The 15702-nt window shown below is 40.5% G+C and overlaps 1 protein-coding gene across 2 annotated transcripts in view; it reads left to right on the forward strand.

Moving 5' to 3' along the window:
* gpc1b (glypican 1b) overlaps nt 1-14816 on the forward strand; it is a 123543-nt gene extending 108727 nt beyond the window's left edge. For both annotated transcript variants that reach the window (XM_010883160.5, XM_013139221.4), the window contains exons 9-11: nt 2170-2303; nt 2463-2638; nt 10693-14816. In XM_010883160.5, coding sequence (XP_010881462.1) covers nt 2170-2303; nt 2463-2638; nt 10693-10901 — 519 coding nt within the window. In that variant the 3' untranslated portion in view covers nt 10902-14816. The remainder of the gene's footprint in view (nt 1-2169; nt 2304-2462; nt 2639-10692) is intronic.
* Nucleotides 14817-15702: the final 886 nt, after the last annotated feature.

Here is a 15702-nt window from a genome sequence, read left to right on the forward strand (position 1 = left end):
TTCTTTCACTGTCTCTTTCCAGGTTTCCCAGTCTCTTTCTTTCTCCCTCTCTGTCATGTCTCTGCCTCTCCCCTTCTATATCAATCTCTATCTCCTTCTCCCTTTCTCTTTCTCAGTCAGCATCCCTTGCTTTTTCTCCAGACCTTTCTCATATCTCTGTAACTCAAGATACTATACTGTTTAGTGAATTTATTCTTGCTCTGTGATGAAATAGAACCCCTTTAGTTAATAATGCAATGAGTTAGAAGAATAAGAAACGTTAGGTAACCCAAAACCGGTCCTGGTAATCACAAACTACCAAAAGAACCAAAAAAAAACAATATGATTACCCTAAAGTACCCAAAGCAACACAACAAAACAAACAAACAGAAAATACACATAACAGAACTGTATAGCACACAGCTGCTAAACACATTAGTTTCAATTAATTAAATGTACCCCAAATAAACTCATAAAACACAAAACTACCCTAAAGAACAAATAACCTCCCAAAGGAACACAAAGCTAACCAAAAGAACAACCTGAAAAGTATTCTTAACATGCACCCAGACTAACCCCCAAAAAACACCATAACTGCCCAAAAGAACAAAACAAGACAAAAAAAAACTACTGGTGAACAAACTAAAAAAAGACCCCAAGTAATCTAAAACTATATATAAGATACTAAACAGTACCCAAAACTACCCAGAAAAATACCCAAAAGAAAACTAAATATCTGAAATGAACCAAACTAACATAAAGAACACAAAGAACTGTCCTAAAAGTTCAACCTGTCTACACTTCCTGGTTGAGCGAGCAGTGTAATAAGAACCGTGTTAACATTGGTTGTGCTTCTGAAGACTCATTTCAACATCAACTCTCCTGAGTTCACTGGGAATTGCAGGACCATAATCAAAAAAAAGATACCTCTAAATTTGGTAGAAAACTTGCACAAAAGTAAAACAAAAAAAACTAGCAACATATGGAGATGATATTGGATTTTGTGAAGATGTGTTCATGATTATGCCTATTTAAACAAGCATACTGTCGTTAGACAACACACACAAAACAAATAATACGGTGTTTGCCGAAGCTGTTCTTGTTATTCTGTAGCTTTTGGTTTCTTTTGGGTAGTTTTGAGTAACTTTTGAGTAGTTTGAGGTGATTAGTTGTAAACAACTGCCATTTATTCCCTAATAACAAACACAGTTGTTGATTGTCTCTCACAGTATAAAGGACCAGAGCTGCCAAAATAAAAAATAAATAAATACATTTCTCAAAAAATACATTTATACGTACAAATAAAAAGTATATGCAACTAAATGTCAATGGAAACATAAATAAATACATATTAGTGACTCATTTGTAAAACATGACATTAATTTGTACTTAAATATATATTTTTGTAATTATTATTTTCAGTATTTATTTATTTCCCTATTAATTAATTTCCTTTAAAAAAAATCTGTATTTATTTATTTATTTCCTTGTCCTTAAGCTAATGATGGGGCAGGACAAAATACCACTTACAGTCGGACATAGCAGTCAAGCCCAAATAGAATCAGACTGTGAAGAAAGTCAGTGCCATTTTGATCCTTGGCATGTCCCCATGTTGTGCATGTGTTGGATATCGGCCAATCACTATTCCTAGTTTAAGAACATGCATCATTTTGTCTATTAGTGACATGAATAAGCTATAGAAAAACCAAGAGGAGTTTTTGGAAAAAGACAAGGTCCTTTTCTCCAGGTGAATATGTTATAAAAACAGCACATCTTGGCGGGTCTCTCCCGGAGGTTTTGGTGGGGTGAACAAGTTGATTTCAATGCCAGTGATTGGTTCGGACTTGCTGCTGGCATCATATTCAAAGTGGACTTGTTATTATTTTTCAAGAAACAAAAACATTTCTCAGTTTCAACATTTTATATATGTTTGTATTTGTAGTATTTTCTATTGAATATAGAGTTTAAATGATTTGCACATCACTGCATTCTATATTCCTTTACACAGCGTCCCAAATGTTTGGGAAAAGGTGTTGTATATAAAAATGAATAAATGCAAAAAAGAATGATCAAGGAAATAAACAAATAAATAGGTAAATAATAGATTAATACATTTATCATTAAATTTTTAAAATATTTTTTATGAATAAATGTACAGTATAAGGAAAAATCTTATCTTGTTTTTTTCAGATATCTGACGTGGCTTGGAGATTGAGAGATATGCAGACATACTGGGTCTCGTTACCCAGCACCCTCTGCAGTGATAGGGTGGCCACTGGAACCCAGGCTAACGACAAGTGCTGGAACGGGATGACCCGTGCAAGGTATAAGTGTGTGTGTCTGACAGAACCTGTTTGTGTATAATGTTTTGCATGAATGTGTGAGTGTCTTTATGTTTTCCATGTAAAAAAAATTGTATAAGTCTGTGTAGGTATATGTGTGTCTGAATAATCTCTGATCCCTCATCCTTTCCTGTCTCACAGGTACCTGCCAGAGGTGATGGGTGATGGTCTGGCAAGTCAAATCAACAACCCCGAAGTGGAGATCGACATCACTAAACCAGACATGACCATACGCCAGCAGATCATGCAGCTCAAGATCATGACCAACCGCATCAAGAACGCCTTCAATGGCAACGATGTAGACTTCCAGGACACCAGTGAGTATAGATCCAGGATACTTTTTTTTATATATAAAGGACAACTTCAACCATATACACGAGACAGAAAATGAAAGACAGAAGGTGTTAATTATTGTGTATATACAGTTGTGCTTATATGTTTGCATACCCTGGCAGAAATGGTGACATTTTGGCATTGATTTTGAAAATGTTTTGACATTGATTTCAACTGATTTTGCAAAAAAAAGATTTGATTTTAGAATAGTGATCATATGAAGCCATTTATTATCACATAGTTGTTTGACTCCCATTACAAACCCTGTGGCTCTAGCAATCTAGGGTGGATGGTACAGAGACCCATAACATAAAACACATCCAAAGGGGTGGTGTACATGAACAGTGGGAACAAACGACACAGACAACCAAAGCTAAAGTTAAACATAAAACGTTTATTATAAACACACAGTAAAGGGGTTAGGGAAAAGGGGCTGAGATGGACCCAAGAAATTAAATAATATAGTCCAAACAGCCCTAAACTATACTTGCCTGCCTCAAGAACCGCTTGGCTGACTATTAACCAATACAAAAATACAGAGGGTGGTCCACTCAGTTCTAACTAGTGTTTTTAGACAAAGTTTTCCAACGGGACTTAGCGACTTGCTAAAAAAAACTTTTTCCAGGGACAAACAAAACACACAGGTTGAACAAGGACTAAACAGCAAACAGCAAACAACTGACTAGACAACACTAAACAAAACACCACAGAAATACAAAGTGAGATGTATGTGCTAAACTAAGTGATGTATGAATGAAAGTGTCTGTCTATAAAAAGAGTATGTATCTCAAGAAGTCTATGTCCATGAGGGGTAAAGCAAACATGTCTCTCTGGGAGAACCAACTGACTGGGTTTTTAAACCAGAGATGTGTGATGTGATTGGGTAATGGAAATAAAAGAACAGGTGGTGCAATTAGGAGGAGTGTCCACTGATTGGTCCACCTCAGCAGTCAGGCGATGCACTCATGACTGCCAGGTGGGAAACATCAACTAGCACAATCAGGAACATAAAGGACACCTGTGGAAAAAGCAGGACACCTGTGGAAACGCACATACAGGGTACCTGCATGCGTAACAGCTCCTTTTTCAATCATAATGATAACAGAAATCACCCAAATGGCCCTGATCAAAAGTTTCCATACCCTTGAATGTTTGGCCTTGTTACAGACACACAAGGTGACAACATACAGGTGAAAATGGCAATTAAAGGCAAATTTCCCACACCTGTGGCTTTTTAAATTGCAATTAGTGTCTGTGTATAAATAGTCAATGGTATGTTAGCTCTCACGTGGATGCACTGAGCAGGCTAAATAATTAGCCATGGGGAGCAGAAAATAACTGTCAAACGACCTGTGTAACAAGGTAATGGAACTTTATAAAAATAGAAAAGTATATAAAAAGATATCCAAAGCCTTGCAAATGCCAGTCAGTACTGTTCAATCACTTATTAAAATTCAGGGATTTCTTGATAGGGTAAGGTCAGGTAGACCAAGAAAAATATCAGCCAAAACTGCCAGAAGAATTTGTCGGGGTACAAAGAAAAACACAGGTAACCTCAGGAGAAATACAGGCTGCCCTGGAAAAAGACTATGTGGTTGTTTCAAGGAGCACAATACGACGATACTGCATAGGTCAGGTTGCCAGAAAGGAGCCTTTACTGCACCAATGCCACAAAAAAGCCAGTTACAATATGCCTGACATTACCTTGACACACCTGACAGGTTCTGGCACACTGTAATTTGGAGTGACAAGACCAAAATAGAGCTTTATGGTCACATCCATAAGCGCAATGTTTGGAGAGGGGTCAACAAGGCCTGTAGTGAACAGAATACCATCCCCACTGTGAAGCATGGTGGTGGCTCACTGATGTTTTGGGGGTGTGTGAGCTTTTAAGGCATGGGGAATCTTGTGAAAATATATGGCAAGATGAATGCAGCATGTTATCAGAAAATACTGGCAGTCACTTTGTATTTTTCTGCACAAATGCTGCGCATGGGACACTCTTGGACTTTCCAGCACGACAATGACCCTAAGCACAAGGCCAAGTTGATTCTCCAGTGGTTACAGCAGAAAAAGGTGAAGGTTCTGGAGTGGCGAACACATTTTCCTAACCTTAATATCATCGAGCCACTCTGGGGAGATCTAAACATGCGGTTCATGCAAGACGACCAAAGACTTTGCAAGACCTGTTGGCATTTTGTCAAGACGAATGGGCAGCTATACCACCTTCAAGAATTCGAGGCCTCATAGACAACTATTACAAAAGACTGCACGCTGTCATTGATGCTAAAGGGGGCTATACACAGTATTAAGAACTAAGGGTATGCAGACTTTTAACAGGGGTTGGTTTGTTTTTTTCTTTGTTGCCATGTTTTGTTTTATGATTGTGCCATATTGAATGGTAATTCCATAAGAAATAAAAATGTGTTTTGCTTCCTCACTCATGTTATCTTTACAAATGGTACATATATTACCAATCTCCAAGGGTATGTACACTTTTGATCACAACTGTATATACAGCTCTGGAAAAACATTTCAGAGACCATTGCAAAAGTTTCTTTGGCTTTACTATTTATAGGTATGTTTTTGAGTGAAATAAAAAATGTTGTTTTATTCTATAAAACAAAATGTTGTCTATCTGCCAACATTACTCCCAAATTCCAAATATTATTTATATGAAGAAAACAACTGGTCAAAATTACCAAAAGAATTAGCATTGTTTTCAGACCTCAAATAATGCAAATAAAAACAAATTAATATTTATCAACAACAAAATACTAATGTTGTAACATAGAAATCAATATTTGGTGGAATAACCCAGATTTCTTATCACAACTTTCATGCATCTTGGCATGCTCTCCACCAGTCACATTGCTGTTGGGTGACTTTACAGTGGGGAGAACAATTATTTGATACACTGCCGATTTTGCAAGTCTGTCATTTTTATCATAGGTACACTTCAACTGTGAGTGATGGAATCTAAAACCAAAATCCAGAAAATCACATTGTATGATTTAAGTAATTAATTTGCATTTTATTGCATGACATAAGTATTTGATACATCAGAAAAGCAGAATTCAATATTTGGTACAGAAACCTTTGTTTGCAATTACAGAGATCATACGTTTCCTGTTGTTCTTGACCAGGTTTGCACAAACTGCAGCAGGGATTTTGGCCCACTCCTCCATACAGACCTTCTCCAGATCCTTCAGGTTTCGGGGCTGTTACTGGGCAATACAGACTTTCAGCTCCCTCCAAAGATTTTCTATTGGGTTCAGGTCTGGAGACTGGCTAGGCCACTCCAGGACCTTGAGATGCTTCTTACGGAGCCAATCCTTAGTTGTCCTGGCTGGGTGTTTCGGGTCGTTGTCATGCTGGAAGACCCAGCCACGACCCATCTTCAATGCTCTTACTGAGGGAAGGAGGTTGTTGGCCAAGATCTTGCAATGCATGGCCCCATCCATCCTCCACTCAATGGTGCAGTCGTCCTGTCTCCTTTGCAGAAAAGCATCCCCAAAGTGTGATGCTTCCACCTCCATGCTTCACGGTTGGGATGGTGTTCTTAGGGTTGTACTCATCCTTCTTCTTCCTCCAAACACGGCGAGTGGAGTTTAGACCAAAAAGCTCTATTTTTGTCTCATCAGACCACATGACCTTCACCCATTCCTCCTCTGGATCATCCAGATGGTCATTGGCGAACCTCAGACGGGCCTGGACATGCGCTGGCTTGAGCAGGGGGACCTTGCGTATGCTGCAGGATTTTAATCCATGACGGCGTAGGGTGTTTCTAATGGTTTTCTTTGAGACTGGTCCCAGCTCTCTTCAGGTCATTGACCAGGTCCTGCCGTGTAGTTCTGGGCTGATCCCTCACCTTCCTCATGATCATTGATGCCCCACGAGGTGAGATCTTACATGGAACCCCAGACCGAGGGAGATTGACCCTCATCTTGAACTTCTTCCATTTTCTAATAATTGCGCCAACAGTTGTTGCTTTCTCATCAAGCTGCTTGCCGATTGTCCTGTAGCCCCTCCCAGCCTTGTGCAGGTCTACAATTTTATCCCTGATGTCCTTACACAGCTCTCTGGTCTTGGCCATTGTGGAGAGGTTGGAGTCGGTTTGATTGAATGTGTAGTTAGGTATCTTTTATACAGGTAACAAGTTCAAACAGGTGCAGTTAATACAGGTAATGAGTGGAGAACAGGAGGGCTTCTTAAAGAAAAACTAACAGGTCTATGAGAGCCGGAATTCCTACTTGTTGGTAGGTGATCAAATACTTATGTCATGCAATAAAATGCAAATTAATTCTTTAAAAATCATACAATGTTGAAGTGTACCTATGATAAAAAATTACAGACCTCTACATGCTTTGTAAGTAGGAAAACCTGCAAAATCAAATCAAATACTTTTTATCCCCAGTGTATGCCACTCCTGGCACAAAAACTCAAGTAGCTCGGCTTTGTTTGATGGCTTGTGACCCTCCATCGTCCTCTTGATCAAATCCCAGAGGTTTTCAATGGGGTTGAGGTCTGGGTCCTGGCCATGACAGGGTCTTGACCTGGTGGTCCTCCATCCACACCTTGATTGACCTGGCTGTGTGGCATGGAGCATTGTCCTGCTGGAAAAAACAATTCTCAGAGTTGGGGAACATTGTCAGAGCAGAAGGAAGCATGTGTCCTTCCAGGATAACCTTGTACTTCATCACCGATCCACCACCAAGTTTCACAGTGCGCGAGACACTGTGGCTTGTAGGCCTCTCCAGGTCTCCGTCTAACCATTAGACAACCAGGTGTTGGGCAAAGCTGAAAATTTGAATTTGACAGAGAAGATGACCTTACTCCATTCCTCTACGGTCCAATCCTTATGGTCTTTAGCAAACTTCAGCCTGGCTTTTCTTTGCTTCTCATTGATGAAGGGCTTTTTTCTTGCTTTGCACGACCCTAGGAGGCTGTTTCGAACCGTCTTGCCTTGCACTTCACCCCAGCTGCTGTTTGCCATTCTTTTTGTAAGTCACTTGATGTAATCCTACGGTTTTTGAGTGACATTCAAATGAGTTGACGGTCATCTTGGTCGTTTTCGCCCTCTGCCAGTCTGTAGCTTTGTTGTCCCCAATGTCTGTTGCTTGACCTTGTTCTTATGAACTGCTGGCTTTTGAAATTTTCAGGATTGAAGCAACCAGACACTCACTGTATCCCTCTGCCTGTAAAGCCAAAATTGAACCCCTCTTTTCCTTACTCAAAGCTTTTCTTTTCAACTTTTTTATCATATTGAATTGTTATTTTTTTATTCAAAGGTACACTGTTTTTGCCATCCTGCTGGTTCTATATCAAGAGGATAGTGATGACCACAGCAGTGGTTTTTATACTTTTCATCTTTAAATTAGATTTGGTTCAGGTAATCACCTAATCAGTACCTCATTAAGTAAAATGAGGTGTGCCTGTGTTGGAATTTAACAGACACTGGAATGGAATGGCTGCCATACATGTAGAGATGCAGATTTAAGAAAAATTAAGAGTGGTCTCTTAATTTTTTCCAGAGCTGTGTGTGTATATATATATATAATATATATACTCACACACACACGGGGATATGACTGACATGAAAAATTATTAAATGTTTTGTTATAAATAACAAGAACAGGGATTACCAGTGTTCAGTTTGGGTTTAAGGGTAATTTAGGTTAATGTAGAAGAGTGGCAGCAGAGGGGCAATAAGCAGTAACAGGAAGTGTGTGTACACACCGTCTGTATACATGTTACGGATGAGTATTTGTGGGTGTAGGTGGGCAAAGTGTAGTGCTTTTAGTTTTATATCCAAAGGGACATTAAAGTTTCAAATGTTGATTTGTGTTTACCCAGTTAATTTAATATAGTACATATACAGTGCCATGCAAAAGTATTCAAACCCCTGATCAATTCTCAAATTCAAATTTTTCTTAATTACAAATGGCACATTGATAGTTTGTTCTGTGTTATCTTTTATTTGAAAATACTGAGACTCTAAATCAATTGTTCTCTGGTGTGTTGTTTTTATGTTGGGAAATATTTTTAAGAAAATTACAAAGCTGAAATACTGAATGTTTAAGAATTCAGGCCCTACACATGAATATTGGTTTGCTACATTTTGCTGCAATAACAGCTTTAATTATTTTGGTAAGTAACAGCATTTCTCCCAAGCTGGGTCACTTTCATGCTTTCAGGTGGTGCTTTTTGAGTAATGCTTCTTTCTTGCCACCCTCCAATATAGGCCAATTTTATGCAGCGCTGTCGAGAAGGTTGACTGGTCCACCATTTGTTCCCTCCCAGCCGCTGAACTCTGTCCCTTAAAGCAATAGTTGGCCTCTCTGGTTTCTGTCACTGATCTCCTTTTTTGAGTGCTGAATTTTGAGGAACAGAACTTATCTTGGCAGTGCCTGGGTGGTGTGATGCACCTTACACTTCCTGATTACTGATCCAACTGTGCTTACTGGGATTTCCAAACACTTGGATGTTACTTTGTAGTCTCTTCCAAATGTATACATTTGTATTGCTTCATCTCTAACTTCTGTAGAATGCTATTTCATCTTAATTTTCCTTCAACGGTTGAGTTTTTATCCAGAAAATGTGGCAGCAACTTGAACTGTTGCCATACCAAGTGGTGAACCAGCTTCTCAACATTTTCTGAAATATTTTGCAGACTTACAGAGAGAAAATATGCAGTCCTAGTTCTTTGAAGTGTGTTTGAAAATAGACAGCACTATGTCAGTGTGGTTTTTATAGGACTAAGATGGAATTCAGTTAGAGGTAAAAGAACTTGGCTTAAATTGTGATGCCATTCGTAATCATCGAGGTCAGAACTTATGGTGAGGCATTATGTAAGTCTCATTGTGTGAGCACTGGCACAGAAAGCCTTATCCTATTTCTTCAGTACCTTCTTCGTGCTTCTGAGGTCAAATGGCTGATTTAAACCCTGTTCACAGTTTTGAATAATTATAATAGGATAAGGAAATAATAGAATGCCTTCACTTTTGGAGTCCAACCAATTAAGTATTGTAGATGTACAAAAAGGACTGGAAATGGAAATGCACTTTACACCAAGCAGAACTGGCATCTATTATCCTTTCCTTAAAAAGCTATTTCACCACTTCTTGACCTAACATTCATTATCTCCGGCACAGCCTATGTGAAAACAGCACGTTTCTATGTTCTGTGGTTAAAAATATATGTTTCTAAAAAAAAAAATATTACATGAAATACATCATCAAGTAGTACTGTATGAAAAAATTAGAAACTTTCAGGGGACAGCATTTTCCTGCCCCCAACTTTTTTTAAAACAGATTTTAAATGGTTTACTTTCAATGGCATCATGTCAGAACCTGGCTGGGGTCCTCTAGGTATCTCTATGCGTCTGGGGACCACAGTCATGGCCTGACCACAGACGTGCATCGTAGCATCCTGTGCTCCCTTTTTGAGTGTCCCCAATTGGAGGCAGCTGTCCCTCGTCACGTCTGATTGGGGACCATATTTAAGTTGCCCTTATTTTCCTCAGTTTGTGGTTCATTGTTTGTGTTATTCATTATGCAGCAGTTCACAATTCTAATGCTCCTTAGCCACCTTTCATTTTTCATTTGATACTAAAAGGAGGAGTAGGAGGAGGAGGAGGAATTAAAGGATGTTAAACCAACCTCATTCTGCTCCACATCTCCTGCTTCTGATCAACTGTGACACATCAAACAGCTCTGTCTAAATAAGTAGTTGCATTATGTAGTAGACAGTGGTATTTAACTAGAGTCAATTAAGTGATGGAACTCAATGATTCTGGGCACTGGCCAGCTGGGCTACACCACAATTTCAATATTTCAACTGCAACTTGGACTAGTTGGGCACATTTCCTACTAGCCCCAGTATACACAGTATCTTATACAGGACCCTTAGACCTGCTGGCTAGCCTAATTGCTGTGAATGAGGTTAAAATGTAAATAACAATAATTATTGTCTTCTTTGTTACCGATCAGATTCTTTGTCCAATGCATTCATAATCTTTCCTTATCTGTGTCCCCAGGTGATGATGTCAGTGGTTCGGGGAGTGGGATGTGCACTGATGAAAACTGTCCCCGCGGGCCACGCTTCATGGCCCCTAGCACGGACAGACCCAAACTCTATGCCTATGCCCCGGAGAACAAGAAGGTTGTGAAAGGCTCAACTAACCACAACCTCCCCTTCATCGCCCTCTACCTACTCTCATTGGTCACACTGGTTCTCTGGCGATAATTGACAGGGGATTCCACCATTTGGGACTGAGTTTGGGACATGGGGCGGGGAGGATGAGGGGGCAGAAGGAGAGAAGATGTCGGGGGGTTACTTTGCCAAAATGCAACAAAAATAAGGAAATCAAAAAATGAACAGACTTCCTATTGGTCTCGAATAAGAACAAAAATTGAGTTATGAGTATTATATTATTCATAGATTTTTTTTCGGGTTTCTGTTCTTGTCTTTTGTTCAAAGGTATACAGTAAAAAAGGCTAGAGACAGTCTTTTCCAATTTGGTCTTTTGGTTTGTTTTCTGGTGTTTGGGATCTCTGAAATAACTGTACCTAAGATGTTAAGAGTCAATCTATAGACTATAGAAATATACAGGATGTTATTGTTGGTTGACGCTGTGTAGGGGGGACATTTTGGTTGCACTGTTTGTTATCCCATTAATTTCATGTCTAAGCCTGAGGACATTATTTATTAAAAACAGAGGAATATAGCACCCAATGGAGCATCTTCAGGCTCCCCAATATTTATACCCCAAACTCAAATGAAATGAACTATTGATGAGTTGTAAAGAGGATAATCTGCTTTCGGTGGGGGGGGCAGGATTTGGTGAGAACCCCAAAAAGCTATTAGTATTAAACCCATAGAAAATCACATGGCACAACAGTGAGAAAATGAAACTGCTTGGCATCAGCGTTCCTTACCTCCGCTTAGTAATGTAAGCTGTAATAATAGTTAGGCTCCTATTCACACAGACATGATCCTCCGCTATGGGAGTAAAATGGCTCTTCCATCCCATCCTTCTTTCCTTCCATCCCTCCACCTCTCATTCTGTCTTGCACTGAGCCTATCTGTTTCACTAGAAATTGGTAGCTCTGTAGGATTGGAAGGGGACAGTTTTTAGAAACATAAAGCACATTACAGTTTTGATGCAACCACAGCTGTCGTCCATTCTGACGTTAGATTTATTGTTTGTAAGCACTCTTTGGTGGTACATGGAGCAAACATTTAGACTGAGCTAAATGAAGTACCCTTTAAGCAAAAGTTGTTGAAAAGATGTTATGCTCACCAGATAAGATAGGGCTCTATGTGGTTGTTTGTCCAGTCTTCAGATTGTGGTGATTGTGTTACTTCCTTGTTAATGACAAAAATTTGATGGTACCTACGACAAAACCTGAAAACAGAATTAGCCAGGGGCAGACTGGCCATCTGGCATTTCAGGCAAATGCCAGATGGGCTGGTCCATTTTAATGCTTATTGGGACATATCTTGTGTGTTTTGAGCAAAATTATTATTATTTGGCTGATAATAGGAACAAAATGGAGCGGTGTGTTAGAAATACCACAGCCAACGTCTGACCCCAGTCCACCTCTGAAGTCAACCAGCTACAGTGAAGGTGTTTAAAATATATACTGCACTATAACCACTTGATTTACAGTGGAGTTGTGTCTGACTGGGTGCTTCTGTATGGAATTTCTATTATCATTTCTTTCTCGTCTACTTTGTAATTCTCTTTTTCTCAGATTTTTCTACTTTCCCTAAAAGACAGGGATGCAGAGAGCCAACCGGATTTATAAATCTGAGGCATCAGGTTGTCGTTTCCTGATGCTTCAATGAACTGGTGGAGGAAAGCTAAGAGATGGAGCAAGATTGAACTAGGCCAAAATGAGCACTGCTGAGCGAAATGAGTTATTGTACACACGCACTTCAAAGAGTAGATGTTTTCGAATAAAAAAATTCCAGAGCACACCAAAATGTGCACTGTAATTAGCACTGTCCATCTTCTTTCCTCAGCTCTGCCCATTCGGCTACATTATCCCTCCATGGGAAACAACAGGTTCTGGGTTTAGTATCTCAGTTTAGTAATAGCCATTTCTGTCTCAGACTTTCTTTTCCATTAACCCTCTGCTCCTCCATGTTATTTGTCACCTTGCACCTTTTTTTGCTCCCTTCTCACTCAGTGCCTCTTTTCCCTTCTCTGTGTTTCTCTACCTCTCCCTCCTTGCTTTCAGCCTCCCAGGCTATTCTTCACAGTATTTTATTCACAAGTTTTTATGACAACCTTCAAGGTGTTGCAATCATGACAATGGCACAGTGCTTCATTGTACCGCAATGTAATGGGAATATTGGGGCAGTTGTTCTTTTAGGCTGTGCTAATGAAAATCTCGTAGCCACCATGGAAGGATGCACTGCAATATAGTTCAAAGAGTTGTCAAGGCTTCTGGATCCCTTTGTAGGAGTGATAGGAGGAGATGAGTGCGCATGTTTTGTGTGTGTGTGTGTGGGGGGGGGGTAGGTAATGTGTGTGCATGATAAAGAAGTTATTGGGTGGGCTTATTCAAGAAGTTTGAAAGAAAGTGCATATAGGACTGATTGGATGCTTTGATTCCACATGCTAATGAAATCATACAACTGTAGGACGTGAAGTGTTGTGGGAATTGTGAATGTCGGCTGGTGTTTTCATATTCCCTGTGCTCGTCAATATCCCATATCGGAAATGCAATGAATAAGGTGATTGGGGAGAGTCAGGGCCCCAGAGATTTGGTCACTGACTACAAATGCGGTCTTTGGTCTATGCCTTTGCCATGTGAATGAGGAATTGAAGTCACACATCGTCCACTGGGCCTAGACTTCTTGGCAGACAAAATGGGGAAATAGGGGATAACATAACCTCATTCAGGACCATATAGTTCAGAACACTCAAGCACGAGAACTGCAGGGGTAGAGCCAGTCTGGGCGGGACTATTTCAATTCAGGTTTTTGTTCTGGCCACATTGTATATTCCATTGACCTGGTATGCACTTCATTATTCAATCGACAGATCAATTGAACATATGTACATGTCGGGTGAAAGCGCTGCAAGAATCCTCTTTGGACAGACTACATTCTCACTCACAGCACATACATATGTTGAATATGTTACACAGCCTCTAAAAGGCCCAGAAAAAAAGTGTTATCATACATTTACTGAGACTGGGCAGCGTGCTAATAAAGAGCGCAACCAGTAATTAGGAGTACGGGATCCGTGGGTGCGACTGCCCCGCACTGACATTCCAATGCAAAAGGACAACCACCACTTTCACTCCTCATGACTTCCCTCACTTTTAACGGAAACCTCCCCGGCTCTAGTTGTCACTCCTGCCCCCGACCCCCTCCCGCTCGCCTGTAGTTCAAACCTCTTTTTTTAACGCTGCACTTTTATGACATGAGGCCTAGGAAGTCGGTAGGATGGCGTTGTCTGCACAGAAATAGATCACATGACGGCAAGTTGATATATATGCGAGTCAACACTCTCGTGTAAATGCCTATTGATTGGGATTATGTATATGCAGATACGGACCACTGAGATGGCTGTATGTTTGAGAAGAGTGAAATAGTATCATCCTTAACCCAGACCTGGGTTTAAAAGATATTAGAAATCTTTCGAACACTTTGAGCGATTAATCTTTCCTGGTTTTTGGGCTTTGATGCTTTGACAGGCCAATTCGATTGGTTCATCCAGGCAAACTCGTTCAAGCACAGATCAAGTATTTGAATTTTTTTTAAGTAGCTTTTGAACCAGTAGCCCTGGACAGTACTTTTTCGTCTTCACTATTTGAATGTGGCAGGTATTTCTGAAAGGTGCCGATTTGAAAGAAAACCATTGGATGTTTTTTGTTTGTTTTTATTTCCTTTTTTTCTTTACTTTTTATGTTTATGGTGACGACAGATTCACAAAGAGAGAGGTTGAATAAATGTGTAATTCGCTGTTGTTTGTTCCTGGAACCTTGTGTCAATTATATACATTGTCAGATTTTCAAAATGTCCTGTGTCACATTCATTTTGTGATGGATGTTTATATAAGCAATATTCTGTTTTACATTGTTAACCCTCAGAGTGAAAATTCCAAGAAAAAAAGTTGAAAGGGGATATAAATGGTCCAAACTACATCTGGCTTCTGCTTTTAACCAATTGCTTCTTTAATCAGCACAAAAGTTTTCAGCAGTGCTAACATAATCTCTAAAGGGTTTTCCCTTTGATCAATAAGACTTTTAAAATGATAAACTTGGATTTGCAAACACAACACAATTGCAGCCGAGTGTGAAGCGGTGGGGATGAAAATCAGTACCTCCAAATCCGAGGCCATGGTCCTCAATCGGAAAAGGGTGGCTTGCCCACTTCAGGTTGGTGGAGAGTGCCTGCCTCAAGTGGAGGAGTTTAAGTATCTAGGGGTCTTGTTCACGAGTGAGGGAAGGATGGAACGGGAGATTGACAGACTGATCGGTGCAACTTCTGCAGTAATGCAGTCGATGTATCGTTCTGTCGTGGTGAAGAAAGAGATTTACCGGTCAATCTATGTTCCTACTCTCACCTATGGTCTTAAACTTTGGGTCATGACCGAAAGGACAAGATCCCGGATACAGGCGGCCGAAATGAGCTTTCTCCGCAGGGTGGCTTGGCGATCCCTTAGAGATAGGGTGAAAAGCTCGGTCACCCGGGAGGAGCTCAGAGTAGAGCCGCTGCTCCTCCACATCGAGAGGGGTCAGCTGAGGTGGCTTGGGCATCTGTTCCGGATGCCTCCTGAACGCCTTCCCGGGAAGGTGTTCCGGGCCCGTCCCACCGAGAGGAGACCCCGGGGAAGACCTAGTACACGCTGGAGGTAATATGTCTCCTGGCTGGCCTGGGAACGCCTCGGTGTCCCCCCGGAAGAGCTGGAGGAAGTGTCTAGGGAGGGAAGTCTGGGCATCTCTGCTTAGACTAATGCCCCCGCGACCTGGCCCCGGATAAGCGGAAGAAGATGGATGGACACAATTGGGAACCCAGAGTGATGGTT

The sequence above is a fragment of the Esox lucius genome, chromosome 3 (assembly GCF_011004845.1).
Source record: "Esox lucius isolate fEsoLuc1 chromosome 3, fEsoLuc1.pri, whole genome shotgun sequence".
Classification (NCBI taxonomy): Eukaryota; Metazoa; Chordata; class Actinopteri; order Esociformes; family Esocidae; genus Esox; species Esox lucius.